Raw genomic sequence first — 21,655 nt, forward strand, 5'->3', positions numbered from 1 at the left:
CCATCTCATTCACTATTCTATTATCTCTGTAGTTATGACATTTTATTTATGATTTTTGAGTCATCCCGCTTCACCAGAGTATTATTTTCACAGATGATTTCCTACCAGAAAGGAAAAAGGGTTTTAAAGGCCTGTCATTTTTTTACACAGTTATTTTGGGTCTGATTCCATGAACTGCTTCTATCCCTGTTAAGTTTTAGACAAGAATATCTTTTTTTTTAAACAGCATCTGGAGTTTGAGGGCTGATGGCTACTTGACATTGTCCTTTTAAGTTAATGTTGGTGGAGGACAGCTACTCTTGACAAAGAGACAGCTTAGACAAGTTGCTATGGCAGAACCAGTAGGAAGAGTGGAAGGGTTGCCGCTTATTCATGTTTTTTTAAAAAACAATGCAAAGACGAAAGACTTGTTCTCCTGGCAAGACACAGACACACACGTCATTGGTTTTAATCACACAGAAGCTGCTAAGGAGTCTATCAAGGCTCCAGGGCCAGTGAAATGCAGGGAACTTGATGCACTCAACATCCTAGAAAGTCTCGGACAGTTGAAGCAGGGGTGTTAAGCACATTTCCAGCTTGTTTATGGGAAACAATAAAAGAAAAACAACCTCCCTTACCCACCCCACCAAATAAAAACCCAAATGACCTCTATAAATATAAAGGAGGGATCCCACCCCTCCTTCTCCCCACAAAAACTTGAAGCAAGCCCAGGGTCAAAAGCCCAAAGGTCGAAAAAAATCCCCTATCCCTCCGTTTTGGGCAGGTAATGAACCAAACTACTTCAGACACAGTTTTCAAACACCTCCTGTTTCCAGAAAGATCTGCCCCAAACTCGTGTCCAACCTAACCCCACCCCACAGCCCCATGTTTCTTTGGGTCTGAATGCCCTCTCTTAATCTTCAACTGCGCAAAACACAACGAAATAGAAAAATGAGGGAAAAATATCATTATTGGCGTGTTCAATATTTTTGTCTCGCTTGACTCTCACAGGACATTTTCCAGATTCATGCCAAACATACCATGCCCTCCAGCAGTCTGGGTTTGGGTACTGGCTTCATGAACTAGCACAGAGAGCCCGGCTGCTGTTTCTGAGTGGTCTGAAGGAATGGACCCAGGAAGGCCAAGGCCACCGGCTTCTTCTCGCATGCCCGGGGGAAGAGTCACCAGCAGTGATGCCGAGTCCACGAGTTTCTTTAGAGCTGTCTTGATCTCCCTATCGGCACGCTGAAGCGAGGCCTGGACAGAAGTCTCCACCTCTGAATGTGGGGAAGTCATTCCTACAGACAAGAAGAACAGCTTTTCTCTCTTCAGGGTAAAAAGAAAATAGCAGCATCAGCCAACCCATGGAAATATTTGCAATTGTACCATTTTCACCTCCTAGAGCAGAGAGCTCTTGCAGAAATGCTTATTCCAGCAAGAGGGAATGTAGCTAAGACTTAAAATAAGAAGGTTGGGACAACACGCTTCAGGAAGACGTATCTCACCAGGTTGAAGACACTGTGCCACGCTGCACACACACACACGGCCTCTCCTCAGACAGCGGAACAAAGGATCCATCTCCCAAGTCAACCCTATGTTGGCTGGTCTGTCAACAATACCTTTATTAAGATCAATGAAATGAACCCAGCGCTGACCCATTGCATTGATACAGACCCTATGTGCAAGGAGGACGTTATTTTCATAGGGAAGGAGAAGGAGCGAGCAGGTACCAGCCTCATCGGTGACTCTGGAGAAGGGCAGGGGAAAGAAGGGAGGGCTCTTCTGCTTCATGAGCCTGTAAGTCTGAGAGGATGGCAGAGAAGCTACTGCTTGCTCTAGAGTAATGTATTTGTCCTGCTTTACAATATCTGAATATTTTTGCTGGGCTTTGCACGAGAAGGTACCTGAGACTTCTAAATTTGTACTGGACTATGCCTTTACAAGTTACTCTATAAGCAAAGTCACCTGGTCTGTACAGTAATGCACAGCAGTTGCATATAAGGAAGCATTGCATAGAGGAAGATGTAACTCCTGTCTCAAGAAACTCATGGTCTTGAAGGCAGAGAGAAGACAAAAGTTTTCCACACAGAAAAATGGATTTTCAAGCATATATCTTTGCAGAATGGCCACCCAGGAGAACAATTCCATGGTCTCAGCACCAGTCAGCACTGGTGAGAAGAAACTAGGCTAGGATGGGATCATAGGGCCTCAGGAGCTCATCTCATCCCATCTCATGCCCAATACACCTTCCACAAATCTTGAAGAGGCACAACAAAGGGACCGATGATATCTAGGGAAACTATCAAGTAACCACGAAGACAGAAAAAATGCTTGTCAGATTAAGACAATTCATCATGTTCATGATGCGATTGCTTGCCAAGCAAGATCGCAAGCTCAAATCATCATGTGGTTCAAGAAAAAAATAAGGGCACTTGCACACAGATGGCTCTGACTTATTTAATGTCATTGACACAGGAGCATGTCCTGAATCAGTTTTGATTCTGCTCCTTTCCCAGCCTTAAGAAAGTAAATTCCCATGATAGACCTGAGCAGGTAAATTTGAAGGCTGTGTTTGGATCAGCCCCCTTTGAAGAATTCTCACTTGATTTTTGTTTTCAATGGCCTCCCCATGAACATGGTTTTGAAATATTTCAGTTCTGGATCTGTTGATGGAAAAAGCAAGTTTTGTCACACGATGTCCCAGACTGACCATCAGTGTTCATCAGCACTGGGCTGGGTGGAAGATCTTTAAATATTTTCCCAGATAAATATTTTGATTCCCTGGCATTCCTATTGCAATTGCTGCCAGCTTGTGCTGTCCTATGAGCTGGGCAGCTGCCAACAAGTGAACTGTTTGGAAAGGCATGAAACACTCTTAATATCTCTCAATGAGAAAATATATTCACAGGTATATATATACAGGTTATATAGAACCACAGGTCTCCCCCACGCTGCTAATACCACCTCTTTCCTCCCTGTTTAGGGATGTTTACACACTATGATTCAAGCTGAGGAACTTTAATATTAGCTGAGGTACATCAAATTAACACTGCAGTGATGACACACCTGTGATGGACAGTCCGTTTCCCAATTCTAAAATCTCAACCATGAACCTTTCCGCCCCACATCTCCTTCAGCCAATAACCAGGAACACAAGACTGACACGTATTTTGAAGTTCCAATTCAGCCTCAGAGAAGGACCCAAGAAGATGAGCATCGTTCAAAATTATTGACTCATAGATCTGAGTTGGAAGTATCCCTAAAAACAGGTTCTTTCACTTCGACATTTCTGAAACCATCCATAAAAAAAGGAGCCCGAGCCCAACTGCGTTAACATTCTTGGGTTGCAACCCAGCTCCTGCTGAAGTCAATGGGAGAAGTGGATGAGCTGACGGACTACCAAGTGCCGTGAACAGAGAACAACACAGAAACCCAGTGAGTTCAATGACAGCTGATGCAAGACATTTATTGATATAAACTCAGCATCTAACAGCATATCTTGCATTTGATTTTTTTTGTGTGTTTTTTTTCTTTTTGTGCCTCAAGCAAACTGAAGTTTCCACTTTATTAATACCCATTTACCTGCAGGAATTTTAGTAAAACATTCTTTGTATTAAAATTTTTAATACAGCTGAATGTTTTCATCTACAAGAAATAAACCCCCACACGCCTCATTAGTTATCTACATAGTTTAATCACTTACAAGCATAATTTTTAACCTCTAGGAAAATATTTTGAAAATATATGTAATGAACTTTTCATAAACCTTCCACCTTTTGAACAGAGTCCTGCATAGGATTTGAAAAATTCCTTTCAATTGATTTCTCTTTTGCATAAATTTCAAAGAAAATGTAAACAGATGTTAATTGCTTTGAGCTAATGAATCAAAGTATATTTATTTCTTCCACAACCATCTGAACTGCAACCTTTTAGCTTCTTTAGAAAAACCTGAGCATCAACCACAACAGGAGGAAACCTCTGCATTCCTTTACACATCTTTATTATCTTTTGGTTGAATATTATATTTTTGAAGACTATCATAGGGCAAATTCTTTTCTCAGCAGTATCTTTGTAAATCTGAATCAAATCCACTTCCTTCTGTGGAATTCTTCTAGATTGATACTGGAATAACTGAGATCAGAATCAGGCCCAATACGAAAGAAATATTTTTAGTTTCGGAAGTATATCCCTGTTGTATGTCTGTTACTTTCCAACGTACAGTGCAATATATGAAAAAAGCACTAATATATATCCATTGTATTGCTTAATTATAAAACAAACAGTATAAACCAAGGAGATGTTATAAAAAAATGGGAGAGTAACATAAAAGAGGCTTGATTTCTTTCACCACATGTAATCACTGGAAAAGCATCCTATATCATGAGGGTAGTGCACATGATATTACACATAACATCCTGTTTGGATATTGAAAGTAAAAGGCTGTGAAATCAATATGTTCATTTTAGTCAGCACATGATCAAGGTGCAGCCACAGACAGGAAAAAAAAAAAAAAAAGTATTCTTTTCTACAAGCACTTTCTGTGAATTCAGTCCCTCTTAATGGGAATATTGCCCGGAGGACTCCAGAACAAGCTTCACAATATTACCTAACCGGGAAACACTGAGACAACATCACACATACATTTCCAAGGCAGAAACTCACTCAATCCTCTCTCTTCATGCTAGTTAGAAATTCAGCTGTGTCTGAGCATTTCTGGTTTCTCTACACCATCTAAATGAAAATATTTTCTATTGCAACACTTCTACACAACTCAGCTGGGACAAGGTATTGGGAGCTTTCACCCCATATCTCTGTCAAGTAGAGAGGGCCAGTGCTTGGTCCTGCTGAGATCAATGACAAACTCCAGCTGACTTCAACTGGGACCAGTATTTGGGCCTGTGAGCTCATTTCTTTCCAGGGCTGAGCAACTTGTTGAAGGTCTGTGCAACATCCATTTTTGGTGAAGCCAACAGGAATGGGCCATGCTCAGTCCATCTTAGCCTTCCCCTCAATCAGCGTTCCCGCTGCAAAGCTCCAGAGAAACCTAACAGAAGGCAGTACCTCTACAAGACAGCTCAACGTACATGGTTACAGTAATACGATGCGATTGCAACTGGCAGTGCTTCCAAGCAACCCAATACATTTTGAACAGATGTATTTTTCAACTAGGCATTTATGGTAAAGATCTCTTTTCTCTATTTTTTTTTTTTTTTAAAAAAACTGTCTTTGTGCTCCTGCTACTTTGCTGTAGCTCAGTGGTGAATTCCTCTTAGCACATACAGGAGGCATTATCCATCAATCTGTTAACAGTAACGTTTCACCACTGGCATGTACAGGAGACCAAGTATTCTTCCAGTAATATTTATTGACAAAGACCACATTTGTGGTTCTTTTTATGTGTTAGTGTTTGATTATAGATGTAGAAGTCATTTTGCGCAGCACTTTAATCTTTTGGTGCTTGTTAAGTAAATTTGTATTTTAAAAGATATGGTTTATAAATCCACTGCACTAGAATGGAGAATAATGAAACCTACACCTTTAAACAGCTAGGAAGTGGACTTGAAAATAGCAGTCAAAAAAGTTGGCCTTTTTTTACTTAAAGCAGAAGAGAACAATGAAATCCTTGCTTCCTCAAGTCAGTGGGACTTTCACCATTGACTTTAGTCAAATTAGGATTTCAGCCGAAAGGTCTGAGCAGCCCTTTGCTTCCCTAGCAAATGCAATATTTTCTATATGTTTCATTCTGTGGCAGATGTTTAAAATAATGTAACCAGACTGTGCACGTTGAAAGGTTTATGAAGAAATTTTGATAGAGCTAATTGGTGTCGAAAGTGTACAGCAGAGTCAAAGCAGTGTGAAGCTTCATGACCTTCAGGCACACACAGTGACAGGAGATCGCTTTAGCTGGAAACAGTCCTTCTATCCTGGGCTGCTGAAGGATGCTGAAAAGCTTAAATACTTTCACCTTCTTGCCATACCATAATGTACAAATTGGCACTTGAAACAATTTAAGTTCATGGACAAAAATGCACTTATTCATTTATATTTCTGTCATAGGCAGGAGAATCAGGCTTTTCCTAAACCTACCATCACTGCTCTGCTATGGAATGATATATGTTCACCTCGATCAAAGCTTTTAAAATTACAAACTGTTCTGAGACACATGTTCCCTTTAAGACTGGAAAAGCTCGACATACTGTATTTAAATATATTTTCCTCAAAGGTATTCACTCGTACATGTTACCTTGTAATCTTTGCCACCAATTCCCCTCACCTACAACAATTTTGATTAGTTTTTTTCTAAAAGACTGCTTTCTTTTGTGTTGAAAATTATGCTTGCATCTGCTCAGCTTTCGGAGAGGTCTTCTGTGCTGATGTGCAAGGTAACAGGCTCGCCAACAGTTCCATAGCTGAGGGTTCTTGTGGAAACTTCAGTTTTAAAGCTTGACTGTCCGTTGTCCGCTGAGAGCTGGACTTCGGTGCAGAAAGATGGTTTCACTGTGAAGGAGGGACCAGGAGAAGCTGCTGCTGTTGCTGCACGCACTCCAGGCGTCACGTGGAAAGAGATGTTTGAGGGGCCTACAGACTGCACGCCGGTTACTCTGGATGCTGTCATGAACATGCCCCTGGGAATGTGCTCCTCAAACTGGCTGAAAAACCTTTGCCTGGGCTTGGACACCACAGGTCTCACCAGATTCAGCAGCACTGGCTTCCCAATCGTTGGCTCGTTAATCTCAGTCTGGAGCACAGAGATCTCGCAGGGTTTCTCTGCCCTACGGTTCTGGTCGTCACACCCATAGGTCTCACCTTCTTCGGGAACATAGTCTTCAAGGTCCTCCAGAGTTAATACTTTGCCATTGTGGGTTAAGATTTTGCGGTCCCGGGTGCTAATGTCGTCTGTCTGTAGTTCCTCTGGTTCATCAACTATAATGACATTATCCTCTTCTTGAAGGACATCTTGCATTACTTCGGGCACCCCCTCTTCAATAGGCCAAGATATGTCTAATTCATCTACCTCTTCCTTAACCTCTGGACTCGCTGGTGAGAACAGAAGTTCATGCTGGTCTGCAGCAGCCGTCTCAAAACTGAAGACCAAAGGCTCACCCCCACAGGCAAGCAGCGGGGAAGCAACGTCCGACCCATAGTGAGCACTTGTTTCCTGGGGGAAGCTCTTTCCTTCGGTTCCATAATCCATAAAGGAACTATTTCCTAGCTGTTCAGACTCACATGGGGAGCTTCTGTCCTCGCTGCTGACTTGAGGTCCTTCCTGCTCGGTTGCATACACCAGGGGCTGGATATCGGCTTCAGAGAGACTGTCATTAGGCAAAGATTTTGACTGTTCCACCAATTTATTGTTGGAGTTGTTTGTGTTCGGATCATCTTCTGGGGAACGCCTAGGCCTTGAGCTGGGAAAAGTGAACGTTAACACCCCTGAGTCATCTTTTTCTTGTTTTGCTGGGGAAGAACCTCTTTTCCTTGCAGGTTTTGGTGATTTTTTCACCTTGAATTCAATTATTTCTTCCACTTCAACCCACTTGGGCTTTTTCTCTTCCACCTTGGTCTCTGTGATGACTTCTCTAGCTGCTGCTCCTTGCCTGTCCTCTGGTTCTGTGACAAAAAGCATGGGAACAGCAGACTTCGGTGTTGTCTCCTGCTCATGTCTGTGGACAGGCTGCCTGATCTTTGAAACATAAACCGGCTCCGGAGTTGGCTCCACTCTCGGGGAGCGGGAAGGCGAATGGCCCGAAGAAGAACGTGCAGGAGAAACCCTTCCCCTTTGTCTTGGGCTCTTCACCACAGTGGTTATCGTTTCCTCTCTGATGACAGAAAGGGTTGGAATGGAGTTGGAAGGAAGACGAGACTTTTCGGGGAGCCACACTCCATCAGCACACATGCCATTGTTGGTCAAGGCACTACAGTGGGGTTAGTTTTGTGAGCACTCCAGCTTTTGGTGAAGCGTGTCATTTTGGAAGGGATACACACGCAACGCACACACCCACATGCCCATCTCCACTTACTTTCTGATCCAGGGAAAACCTCGGTGCCCTTTCCCCCAGGTGGACCCTAGCTCCATTAACCTCCTTGAGTGCATGAACACAAACCACGTACATCCAGCTGAGAAATGTTCTTCTGGATGCTGCTATATTTCATGTCCTTGTGTTGACCACCTACTATGCTACTTTGGAACCATATAGCAGTTTCACCCAAAGATTTTAAACACTCAAGGAGTTTAACCTTTTCCTGAGTAGCCTTGGCTAAAATCCTGGCTTCATCAAACTCAATGGCAAAATGCCTTTTGCTACAGCAAGGACAGCAGCTTCCTCTTTTTAAATAAATGTAACATATCTCTATTTTGTTTATTGAACACTCTTTTGAGACCAGAGATCTGCATTTTCACATGCAGAACAGTTACATTAAAAGGGCATTAAGCATTTGGAGACCAGGAAAAGAAAGTGAGAACATTTCCTGCACAAGCCATCTGTACCAAAATGTACTTATTTTTACTCTTCATAATATCATTATTGCAGACACAGCCTGATCCTACTACCACCAATTGACATAGGAGTACCAAACCAGTCTAGAATTTTTGACATATTCAAAGCAGTTGGGACTTCTCAGCATCCCCGTATAAATACGCAGCTTGTGTCAAAACAATCTTCTGCTACCATGCCAGTACAAACTTCAACTTTAAATGCGCTACAGATGAAATTGGATCTAATAGCTTTAAAATCTGGGGACAGGAACACCTAAACCCAGACTTCAATGCTCTTAATCCTGCAGAGTTTTCAGTGGCATTTCTTACATGGAAAAAACTTGAAGGTAAAGGCAGTGTTTGCTTTGCAAGGAAGCTAATGATCTACAGTGGAGGTAGCTGGTTCAGTGGAACTAACAGGCAAAGCTGATTTTGTTTGTGTGTTGAGATTCTGTTCCTACTTCCAAGCAATGGGATAAAAAAAGAATTCACTGAAGGGTAAAGACAATGGCCTGAACTGGGATTATGAATCAAGACAAGGGTGTTTTCATTTCTTTCTCCTCACCAGCCTCTAGTAACAGCCACATAGGGCTGAAAGTCACCAGCTCTGCTCTCCAGCCAGCTCTGCTGTGGTTTTTTGCACTGAGATACAACGAAGGGTGGAAGGAGTCCTTGTGAAAGGAGAGCCCATTTCTCCTATTGCATTTGTGTAACCATCATGAAAGACTAATCCTCTTAGATATTCTGTAGCCTTTCTCATCTGTTGGTCTCATTTTTGGAGACTGGTATTGCTTTCTTCTATGGAGATCAGATTTCTTTCCACCATCAATCTCTCCCTTTGAGGATGTGGTAAAGTCCAGGGCTGGATCAGCTAGAGTGAGATTTCTTTTCTTCCAGAGCACCCTCTCTTCTACTGCTCATTTCCACTGCTTTACTCTTTCCCCTAAGTTTTCTATAGTTTTGCTACAGACCTTTAAGGTTTATGCAGAGCCTTCATAATGGCCATGGTGCCTTTCTGAATTACACAAAACTAAATAATTTTAGATAAAGATGAGAATGAATCCCTAGTGCTTGCACTAGACTTTGGTCTACATTGCAAGGTTAAAATGCTTTTTGAGGTCTGGGATTTCCATATATAGACATTGTTCAATCCCATCTCTAAATTATCTGTTATTTTCTGCTAGTAGTTTCAAAGCTGCTGCTGTTCCTCAGCCCGCTATACATTAAGGAGAGCTGGAATGTGCCCTTAGAGAGTTGTTCCCAAACTTTACCCCATCACTATCCCAGTTCCAGCTGAGGTCCACTCTAGTGGGTTCATGACCACATCCACTAGCAAAAGGAGGGGAATGTCTGTTGTTCTGAGATCCCACTCATAAATGTACCAACCTCTTTTGGGGCTGCAGCCCTTAATTTAGGAATCATTTCTTGAGCTGTCCCAAGCAATAGTCTATGGAATTTGCATGTCAGAAATTTAGAAATCAGCTTAACCGATGGTATTTTGTATTAGTTTAGTATTATTTAATCAACCAATATTAATGCTGCTGCTTGTGATTTGAAATCATAAAGGGAAAAGGAGGACTATTAGCTGACGGAGCAGTGATGTAAAATAAAAGCATCTCTCCAGGTGATTTACAGGCACAGAGATGTAGAAAGATGAGATTTACTAAGCTTTAGATATGGTCTGACTCTGAGTGATTCCTTCCTGCTCATGACTTTCTCAGGATGTTTCTGAACGTGATATCAAAAAATATTTCTCTGTTTAGCTACCCCTGGTCGTTAAGACAGTACAGGCAGAAACACCTTTGTTTTCTGGTCTTTGCAGGCTAAAAGTCTAACGACTAGAGATGTTAACTGAACTGCTGTGCAAGAGAGAGGGGCAAAGGCAGAACCCCTTCTGCCTCTCCTGTCTGCTCTTTGCCTATTCAAGGTGGAAGCTGCGAGGAGGGGGGACATGTCTTCTTATATGCCACTGGCTCCAAATGGGCTAAGTTCATGGATCATAAGAAATAGTCATCATAGGAAATAATAAAAGAGACAAAAGGTAAGCAACTCTTAACCGCATTTTAGTTGTCATTTCACAGATCCTCCTCTCCATCTAACAAAAGTAAAAGAAGTCAACTTTAGCATCATGTCCAAGTCAAGGACTGATTTTAGCAATAGTACAACTCTTGAGGGAATGCATTGCCCCAAAATATCCATTTTATAGTCACCTACTACTATTAGGACATTATTTGAATAGCTTGGAGGTGCTCTGAAGGCCTACCACAGAAGGACAATGTCCCCCTTCCAGCACATGAAAGAATTTTCTTATGTATTTGTTTATGATACTTAAAACCAAGAAGATACATTAAGGTTTTAATGGCTGATGAGCTTCTGGTCTACACACGACTGAGAAAGTACCACTTTTTGCTGCAATTAATCTTTATATGTTATAGGCACCCAATATAAACCAGGCTCAAAGTATCCAAAAAGACCAAGTCATTAACAGGACAAAATTTCGTATTAGAAATGTAGAGACAGAAGGGGATAAAAATGTGCATCGTCCTTCTGCTTCATCATAAAAGGCTCTCCTGAAGAATTTAAAATAGAAAGCCGGAAGAAATCCCTGTAAGCTATGAGATATTTGTTAAATTTGTACATTTTTTCAAGTAGCCAGTTCTCAAAGCTGGTTTCTTTTCAACATTAAGAGTCAGACTTTACCTTCTTCAACTCTTGTGCAACTCCAGCAGTATTCAGTGGATTTTTTTCACATGTAATATCATAAAAAAACTGACCCAGGCTGTGTCTAACACCAGTGCTGCTATTTTTTGAAAAGGGATAGTAAGATATTCTTCAGGTGGTCACTTTGCATAGCACAGAATACCATGAGATCTGGTGGGATGGGAATGAACACACTTGCATGGCCAATAAACACAAGCTTGTTATTGGATCATGCATAGGCAGCAAGGCAAAACACAAATGTTACCAAAAAAAAAAAAAATCAGCACTTACATGATGATGGTTTTCTTGGGCACTTTAGTCTCTTGTTCAGTGACTACAAAGAAAACAGTATGAACAGCATGGGGTTAAAGAAAGGCAAAAGCTGAAATGATTAAATTAACTTTGCTCAGTTAATCAAAATAAACTGGAGTGAAAAAAAACCAACAGTACCATCCCATCCATGCTTTCTGTGGTTATTTCCAGCAACATCTTTAGTGTTTCTGACCAAGAATGAGAATTCAGAGTGCTCTCTGATCAGTGAATGATTTAGCTTTGAAATAAAATATCTTGTGGAGAACAATAGTGCAAAATCTGTTTATTCTACCATGAGATTCTGACATTTTTGTTTGGCAGGTCAGAGCTAGAAAACAAGGTCCTTTTTTTAAAAAAATTTTTTTTCTCCCCTATAATAAGCTAGTGATGGTGTGAGAAACCTGAAAATGCCTAGATCTGGAAAATCCTGGAGAGCTGAAATTCTTTAAATTGTGGTTTCACTTACTAGAAAAAGAGTTTCCCCAAACACTGAGCAGTTTCCAAGCTTTTGTGGACTAGATGCAAAATCCAAGCTGATAACAATGAAACTAAAATCATTATCATCAGTACAGAAAATCAGCATTAAAAATTCCCCCTGGGAAATCCAGGAGAGCCCTCTAATACACTTATGTCTACTCCATCTCTTTTTTGCTATAATTGCAATTTTTCCTGACCCTTGTCCCATAACAAGCTAGAAGTTGTGGATGCATATCAAGATCAAAAGAAAAGTAATGGTTTAATGATTTTGCAAATATTTCTTAAAATTGACATTTTTTAAAATAAGAAAGATACCATTTGAAGAGCTAATAGAGGTTTTTGGCAGGTTCCCATCCTATCTGCTGGAATAAAATTAAGACACTGTTTGAACCAGACTGTTTTGAACACACTCTGAACTGCTGAACCTGTTTGAGATCTAGAAAAAACCAAGAGCAAGCCCCACTTTTTATTTAATAAACTAGTAAAGTTTCTAAAAAGACCTTAATTTAATCTCAAAGTAATTTGTCCAGCAATTGGTTTGCAATCTTCCAGCCAGCCTATAATAAATAAGCTCTGGTAATTTTCAGTTGGTATAATTGAAAGTGAACTGCAACTTCAAAATAAATCTGTAAAATCACAAACAGTTCTTGCCCAGGGAACTTGTCGTGCCTGTATTATTTGTTAAATAACTTATGATTAGTGCTGATGTTTTCAATAGTGTCCCAAAACTGCACTGACTGAAAATTAAAAATACATTTACAATATTAGATGGAATAGTTTAACCTAATTTTCCTTCCACTTAATTTCCAAGGGCCCTCTTCTGCCGCTAAGTAAAACAACAAATCCCACCATAATGAAAAAGAAGTTTGTGCAAATGTTGATATCTGACCTAGAGCTCTATGTTTTCTTTGCAGAACCTTGTCTCATTTATGCGTGTAAAAATCTGGAATAATTTCCAATAGAGTCAAAGGAGTTACTGCAGAATTAGGTGGGTTTAAACAAAATCTGTTTGGAAATTAGAGTTTATAGCTTACTGGGTAAGTAAAGGGAAAAATCCCTTTCAAATATTTACCTCTGAACACAATTACAATATAACTGTTTACCTATCCTTAGTTAATAATTTTTAAATAATTCAAAATCTTTTTTAAATGGTGGACTGATAATTATACAATGACAGAAGATGAACTGAGTGATTGAACAACTTACTGCACCCAGGTTGGAAATTTTCACTGAATTTTTAAACCCTTAAATCAATATTGTGCAATTTTTACATAACTTTTAGAAAATCTCATCAAATAATATAATGAGATTAATCCATAAACAGCAAGAGTATCAGTTCTGATGTAAATAGGAGTTAATTTGATTACACACCTAAACATAGATGTTTTATACAGTTATTTTAACACCTGTATTTATATGATAATTAAATAAGTATTTAATGAAATCCCCCAAAGTCTGTAAGAGGAAGTCTCTTTAATGTTTACTCTATTAATGTCTGTTCTTGCAGTCCTCCCAAATGACACCACTGCAATATTTCTATACGTAGCAGATGTCAAAGGGATTCAGTATTCAAAAGTTCAGCAGGCCTGGGATGAGAAAGCTGTAAATGGCATATAGTACATGGGTCCTGATGACTGTGCGTGACGGATCAATTTTGTATGTGCTATCCAAGGTGTGAGGGAGGGTTGAAACAATCTTGTATGAAGGATAGAACCACATGAAAGTAGGATGAGAGAATTTGGGTTTGGTTGTGTGTGGGGTTTTTTTTTCCCGAGAGGAAAATATTCTGCATCTGTTTTAGCACCAGATTTATCATTTCAACTTGTTCAGTAGCATTTTAGGAAAACAGCTTTGCAAAGCAGGAGCCCCTGATAAGCAGGTTAAAAGCTGTAAGCGTTAGGATCAGCCAGTGCTTCTATAGGACTAGACTCCTCTTTGGTTAATATGTTAAATCATTGACTTACAAGTGATGAAACATTTATGATAAGTCAGTTCCTGTTGCTCTGAATGGATGAAAGGTGGTTTATGGCCTTTATTACAAACTCTAAGTCTGCTTTCTCCACTCACAGAAGCATAAACCTATTTTTCCTGCACAGTACACGCCGCTGGCATAAACCACAGGAGCACTGCTCTGCTTTCACCCCTCTTCTTCTACGCTTCGGAGATTATTCTGCAACAGGGAATGCACAAATCTGGCATGAACTGCTAAAGCTAATCTTAAAATGAGCAATTCATGGACATAACACAGTTTCCTAAATCGTGTGAATGAAACGTAAGTGTTCTGCACCTCTCTAAAAAAAAAAAAAAAAAGGCTCCACTCCTGCAGAGACTGAGATGGTTGTAAAGGCAGATTGTGCTCTCTTGAATTTGCACCAAAACCCCTGTGGCCAGCCCAAAAATGAGACTAACTGATGATGACAACAGAATAAAAATAACAAGAGAAATATCCTAATCATCAGCCTAACCAGGGAACTTCAAAAAGGTCAGGGGAAAAAAATCCTATGCGCCCTATTTCTTCAGTAAAAGGGTAGCACTAAGAGATCTAATGCTCCTCCGTGTTTTAAAGCAATCTTCCATTTGAGAGCCTCAGAATATTTAGCTTTTCCCTGCAGGGTGGATATTACCAAACAAGGCAACTAAATAACTTGCCCAAAGCTCTGCGTGAGATCTAGGGCAAAACTCTGAAGAGATTCCTGTTGCCTGTCTGTAACTGCGCCGGGCGTTTTTATGGTTTTGCTTAACAGTTTGTGGCTGACTCCTTCCTCTACTATTGACTGTCTCATTCTACGTCCTGGACCTGGCCACCCATATGAAAATGCAACACCTTTCAAAAACACTGGGCTTTGTTTTTCTGAAAAAAAAGAACAAGTTAGTGAGCCTGGGATGAATGAATCACAACAGTAACATGTTAAAAAGGGATGCTAGAGGACATCAGCCCAGATCTGCCGTGTGTAGGTTAAGCAGCAAGGTGCAAAGCAGACAGTCAACTTGAAGTCAAAGAGAAGGATCTTCTTTCAGTTATGCTTTTTGAAAAGTGTCTAAAATTCTTCCAATATCCACAGAAAAAGGATTTTGAAAGCAACTCTCCATTGACTTCAGTGCAGCGACTGGACGTAGCTGAAGGCAGATCTCAGCGTTTCAGGCTTGCAGCCCAAGCTGCGGCTGCTCGCAAGGGGACCCCTTAGTCCAGTGGTTTCCATCCTTTTTGGATTTGGTCCTTCCAATGGATCTTCAAATTCCCATAGTGTGAATTTAAACCGAATGACAAAAAGTTTGGTTTTGAGACCCATGGTGTTGGACTGTGGACCGTCACTGACTGCAGGTCAGGGCTCGTAAACCACCGTACTAATGGTATCCCAAATTGTGACGGTAGGTTTGGTTCAGTACAATAAACAGTACATAAAGGCAGGAGGATAAAAAATAAAATAGTTGCAACTAAAGCCCCTTGGGTGCCTCAGGAGACTCTGACAATAGTAATTTCGCAGAACCAACGATAAATCAAGTAAAACTTAGACCCACTGTGCAGGTGAACTAGGAAACAGACACAGCATATATTTTCTGTTGTAATAGTACCACACAGCAGTAATGTTGTCCTCCTGGTGAAGTTACAAATAATCCCATTTTCACAAATAGAAAGGATTGTAAGGATGGAAAGAGAAAGCCTTCATGAGATCCATCCGTCCTCCAGTTCTTTGCCAGATGAACCTGATTTTTCCATAGGTAGATCAAGGCTGGTCATTGATTCTCAAGAAAGCAACGAATTCCCTCCATGGTCAAGTGCATTATGCCGAATGCATCCCTGATGCGATTCTGCTCAGAACAATCCTCTTGCTCCATGGATGAGCCTGCTTTTTGCTCCATTGGCCTGAAGCAGCTCTCCCTGTGTTTCTCCCTGGAGGTGACTCAGGGATCTATTTCCTTCCCTATTACCAAGTTCAAGCAATTGCACATCACAGACCAAAACCTATTTCATAACATTTCTGAAGCTTCCAGGCAAACTCCAATTATATTTCTTCAACCAAGCTCACAAAATTTTTTGTTTATGACTGCAGGAATAACAGCAGATGAGTCATTTGGGGCTGAAGAGATACATTTGCAACCCCAAGAGCTGAACAATGCTCCTAACACTGTTTTACAACCCTTATTTGTTTTTATAACATATTCCGTGTTGATACAAGGGAACTTCATCAAGATATGCCACCCTAACTGATTTGTTTGTGTTCCTCTACATCCTGCATACAACTTATTTTTCTCTCTTCAGGGTGTAGCAAGGACAAACCATTCAAGTACTTCAAGTTTTATTCTGCTGAAACAATTATAGTGTTGCTATACTAACACCATTCTCCCTGTAACATTTTGGAATGATTTGATGGCACTCTGGGAAAGGACTAAAAGGAAAACAAGCATAAAATAAAGACAAGCAAGTACATAGATCAGAAGACTAATCTTAATATCCTATTGTGTCTGTATCCTCTTAATCTGAGAATACAGCATTAGTGTCTACAGAGGGCTGGCCCAAAGATGCATCCAGGCCAGGACCCTGTCTCAGACAGGGCCAACAGCAAAGGCCTATAGAAAATAATGAAAAAAATATGAGCAGAGTACCATTTTCCCTGAATATTTTTCCAGTCATTTGCTGCTCAGCAGCTTCTTGAGTCAGAATGCCTTCGTATTTGATGGCTCTTAGTGAATGTTGATAATAACAATTATCCCCTGTCAAAACCACACCTGCACCCCTGTTATTATCACAAGACAATGTGAAAACACTGAAGATGAAGAAAGAAGGTTCTACAGCTGTTGGGAAACCTCTGGCTTTTGTTGGCCATGTCTCCACTAACCACATCTGGGACAGCTCTCTGACGCCACGGTTTGCTGGCATGGAATGGCCTGTGCCTATCCTAGTCCTCTCTCTTACCCTCCAAACCAGTAAGTTATCTATTATCTATTATAGATCGTCCCTTGGTTGTATTATCTCCTGAACTGCTGCTGGGAACTGTTTGAGAGAGACCGCACTGGCTGGCCCATGCTCAGCCAGCCAAGGACACTTCTGAGATGTACGAAGAACCAATTTCCTATGCCATGAGATGTTCCTTACTCAGATGTAGCCACTGATTTAAACGCAGTTCTGATGGGTTTATAGCAAGCGTGTCTAACACGCTGCTTGTGGAAATCCCTTTGATAAGATGGTAACTTTAGGCAGTCACAGCCTAAAGGTGTTAAGAAAGAGAAGTGTTGTTGGATGGGTGTAAAATCAGTTGCTGTCACCCTACCAGTTCAGGTGAAACATGCATTAAAAAAGGAATAGACTCTATGACTATGTGGTGCGTAACACCTGAACAGTCCTAGATAATGGATGAACTAACATTGCTCAGGATATACTGCTGTCAGTTCTGCTTTCTCAGTCATTCCAGATGGTCTTCAGTGATATTTCAGAAACGATCACAATATGCCTGCAGCTTTACTTACTGGCTGCTGTTTTTTCTCAGCAGTACATAAGTCGTTCTGCCACGCTGACACACATTTTCACATATTCAGACAGGAATAGGAACATTTTTCTTGCACTAGTGGTGGTGTGACATACCCTTCATTTGCTCCTCCTTTTTCATATAATGCATTTATGAGCATTATATGATGAAGTTGATTTGCCAGGTTTGGAAATCAACAGATGGTGATGGGTATAGAGCTGAGCTGCAGTATACCCATGCACATCTCAACAGACATACAGATACATGTACACCGACAATCAATGTGGATAAGATGGCAAATGTATTTGATCCTCAGTGAGATGGTTTTAGAATAATTCACTGACATACTTACAGAGCTCGTCAAGGATCATACCTTCTATGGTAATGGCTTGGTCTCCTCTCCTCTCCTGGGTCAGGGCTGCAGCACTGTGATGGTAAAGTTCTGCTCCACTTTTTGCAGACCCTAATCTGTTCACCAGCTAAAGAGAATCATGCAGTACCAAATGAAACGCAGGATGTTTTCGTATAATAAAAATCTTCCTACACAACATTACAAATTCATTGCAATTTACATGACAACAGAAATGGACAAAGATGTGACTCCAAAGCAAAGCTAGAGTTTGAAGGAACACATTGCTGCTCAGTGGAGTTCATGATAATGCTTTACCACAAATGGCTCGCACAGACAAGTTACGGCACATCAGCTAACTTAGTTATTTGCAGTTTGCTCTGCAGCCTGTGACTTGGTCCTGAGGTAGCTCTGTCTCTACCAACAGGCACAGATTCCTGCTGTATGGCATTTAAGTAGTAAAGAGGGTTTTTTTGTTTATCATCCATTAATCGACTGGGTCTTAGCCAAGGGAATACTGGACCTTGGGATCTTAGCTAATGGCAAGTGCAAGGTAATGTGATTTTGCTAAAATTCTACTAGAAGTCTTTAAATTATATCAAACTTCCTAAAAATTTCTGTGGAATAACTGTGAAGTTGCTGTGAGCTGAGCCGTTTACCATGGGGCAGCTGACCCATGCTAATTTCCTAAAGCGAGGTCAACTGTTTTTTATTGCTGAGCCCTGACAGCTTATAACTATTTTATTAAAATGAATGCATAGACTATGACTAATTTTTAGAGAATATTTTACGGCACATTTATTTTAATTTATTAGATACTTCCACGTATGCATGCTTGTTAAATAAACAGGAATTTCCGTGGTTTACAATTCCATTTAGATTTAATTTCTTTCTTTTGGCTTTGGATGGTTTCTTTGTAGCAGCATTAATCTGTCCTAATTTAAACACGGTCCAGAAACAAAATGTCATGTCATAATGGTCCTAAACTTTGTAAGAGGTACCTCTAGAGATCCAGATCTGAATTTAAGCTACAGAACAACCTCACTCAGTTATTATTTGAACCACCAAACTCTCAGATGGGAATATTCTGAAGCTTTTGGATGTTCACAATCCAGATCTAGTTCAGGAGAACCTGACTTTATATAAACTTTTTTGATATGGCAGGCGGCAGCAATTACTTAGCCACTATTCTCATGCAATGTGTCTCTCCCAGTAAAATGAATTCTCCTACCTATGTCATGTCAGAGAGCAGATCTTTAAAACTCTCTGAACTTACCTCACATTCATAGTGTCCCATGTCTTCATTGGAAGGGTTCTTCACCACCAGGACTATTATGCCACTCCGTGGTTCACTGAAAGTCTGGTATTTACTTGTGTTCTTCAACAGTACACCATCTTTGTACCATCTGCATGTGGAAAACACCGAGTATAAGCCAGGAAAAAATATGCAGTGTCAAGAAGTCCCCAGCTCACTGATCCATCTATCAGACCAATGGGCAAACAACCCAAGAGTTAACCATTAGACAAAAGTTTGGATCCTGGAAGATGGGTCTACAGGTTGGCAGTTCACACGTGGATACTAAACTGCACAGGTTTATGAGATTCTCCTCAGAAATTCTCATATAGGCAAAAGGGCTTCTAATCATGTGAAGGTATGCTGAGCTTTTGGTCTGAATACCCCAGGCTGGTTGCTGATGAAATAAATTCAGGTGTAAGGCAGGGAGGATAAAGGAATGATAGAATGTTGTCAGGGCATTAGATCTGATACAGTCCTATAGCAGGTATTATCCGTAGGTATTTCTTTTCAGATGTTAGCTAGAATAAATTGCTGAGAATCTCAGGAATGTTGGGATCGGGAAGAGCCAGCATTGGGATGGGGTTAAGGTGGAAGACACAGAGAAGAAAGGGTAATAACCTTGAAAGAAAGGGCAGGAGACTCTTCTGACAATGCAAAATAGGAAAACAGGATTTGTTCTAGCGTGACTTGAAGAACTGACCTGATTTGAGGCCTAGGTGCTCCTTCGATAGTACAGGTAAACTGAGCATCTTCACCCTCGACAAAATAAGCATTTCTAACCTTGTTCACAAAGCGTGGTGGCACTGCAAAGCAAAGATAAATGTAGTTAGTAGCTGAAAATATGATCAGATACAAAGGATGTGCCCCTGACCAGATAATCCTTATGATGTCTGCACACAAGGCACTAAAGATCAAATTTTTTCACCTAAGAACAACTGGCCACACCTGTACATCAAATAACTTTTTTAAAGTATTACCCAGTAGATGTTATACAGAACTTCTAGGATGTCTTAATATTTATGTTTAAGGTATTACATAGCAGTCCCCTTTAAAACAATGCATCTGTGCAGAACTTTACCTTGAACAAGGATCTTTCCTAAGGTACTGGCATTTCCAGCAGGACTGGAAGCAAAGCACATGTACTGTCCTGAGTCAACACCTGTTAGGTTGTCCAAGATCAATGTGCAGGAACCATCGGGATCTTCTATTATAATGTGATGGGGATCCACCTCCACAGGCTTTCCATCTTAAAGACGAAGGGGGAAAAAAAAAAATTAAATAACTTAGTATCAATTATGTTTTCTCCTTGGGAATTTCATCCCGCTTTTCTGCTTGAGAGGACTGAGAGCTGTATTTGCTTTTTTGCAGCTGATGTTGGTAGTCGAGGAATCTTCGTCCAGCTCTCTACAAAACATCCCCCAGGCAAAGCACTGCTGAGGGACCTCATACATCATCAATCTTCATTTAAAAGTGAAATTTTCCCAGAGTATGTGCTGTGCAGTTATAGCTCTGATTTGCTAGCCACAGGAACACCTCCAAAGTGACTATAAACGTGCAGAACAGATCTTTACAAGGTGTGAACTTATAGCAAAGCTGTTTCCTCTGCAATATGGTAATGCTGGGGAAAAGAATATGTCCACACAGCTGCCTGTGCTATGACATGGAAACATCTGAGCTGGTTCAAACAAGTTGTTCATTTACTAGAAGTTGTCTAACTGCCACAAGATGTGGCTTCATAAGGGCTAATAGGCAAACCTGAAAAAGAAGGGTGTATTAGCTCATAGGAAGATCTATGTTACCTGGGTTGCTTAGTAGCTAACTTTAAGACTAGACTTGGGTATCTCTAGGTGGTCAGCTTTTAGATTAGCCACTAACCAAAGCGATATAGACAAAGAACAAATTTGGAAGATGTACTTCGTGACTTGCCGCTCATACCTTTGTACCAGCTGACAGATGGCTTGGGAGCTCCTGTAACTTTGCAAGCCAGCTTGACTGTCTCTCCCAGCTCAGCTGTACAATCTGCCAGTTCTTCCTCAAAGTCTGGAGGTACTGAAACATCAGAATAAGCATGTTAGTTTGGAGGAGGGGGGGGTCTGTACATAGGATGGCTGCTGCAAAGTAAGATAAGAATAGCTATAATTTTTGCAAATCTGTGAGGTTCAGAATGGAAAGCTGAACAGAAAATTTTAGCAGCTAATGACTTTCCAGGTGACATGCTGTCCTTGCTTATCTGAGACTAAATTCAGTCTGTCAAATGTCTGTTGTTGGCTATAAAGATGGGCCATAAAAAAAATGGGATTTGTTTCTGATCTGGAAGTATTTTAGGCCATGATTTTAATAAGTACATCCGTTATTCAGACACAACACAGCTGTCACAGTTAGGTAATTCCCCAATTAAAATGCACCCTTGATATCCAAACTAGTATTCTGTTGGTCTCCATACAATAAAATCTATGCTTTGTTAGGGGACTTTTTTTTAACTTATTACTACCATATGAAACTATGCAAAATTATTCTGATAGTCTTCCTCATTAGAACACCTCACTAAAAGCACAAAAATAAAACGCCCAGACTTGTTTTCAGTGTATATGCACTAAAAGCAA

General features: G+C 40.6%; 1 protein-coding gene across 17 annotated transcripts in view; it reads right to left on the reverse strand.

Annotated features, from left to right (window-relative positions):
- Positions 1–21,655, reverse strand: part of OBSCN (obscurin, cytoskeletal calmodulin and titin-interacting RhoGEF) — a 194,269-nt gene that overhangs the window by 27,784 nt on the left and 144,830 nt on the right. For 15 of the 17 annotated variants that reach the window (XM_052808313.1, XM_052808371.1, XM_052808303.1 and 12 more), the window contains 6 exons: positions 20,988–21,101; positions 20,131–20,298; positions 19,753–19,855; positions 19,032–19,161; positions 17,780–17,885; positions 1,020–1,277 (listed from right to left, as the gene is read on the reverse strand). In XM_052808313.1, coding sequence (XP_052664273.1) covers positions 1,020–1,277; positions 17,780–17,885; positions 19,032–19,161; positions 19,753–19,855; positions 20,131–20,298; positions 20,988–21,101 — 879 coding nt within the window. Of the gene's footprint in view, positions 1–1,019; positions 1,278–3,419; positions 5,024–5,059; positions 7,797–11,443; positions 11,487–17,779; positions 17,886–19,031; positions 19,162–19,752; positions 19,856–20,130; positions 20,299–20,987; positions 21,102–21,655 lie in introns of those variants that run through there. The other 2 variants (XR_008238302.1, XM_052808412.1) reach the window with 2 other exon arrangements.

The sequence above is a fragment of the Harpia harpyja genome, chromosome 1 (genome assembly GCF_026419915.1).
Source record: "Harpia harpyja isolate bHarHar1 chromosome 1, bHarHar1 primary haplotype, whole genome shotgun sequence".
In the NCBI taxonomy this organism is placed as follows: domain Eukaryota; kingdom Metazoa; phylum Chordata; class Aves; order Accipitriformes; family Accipitridae; genus Harpia; species Harpia harpyja.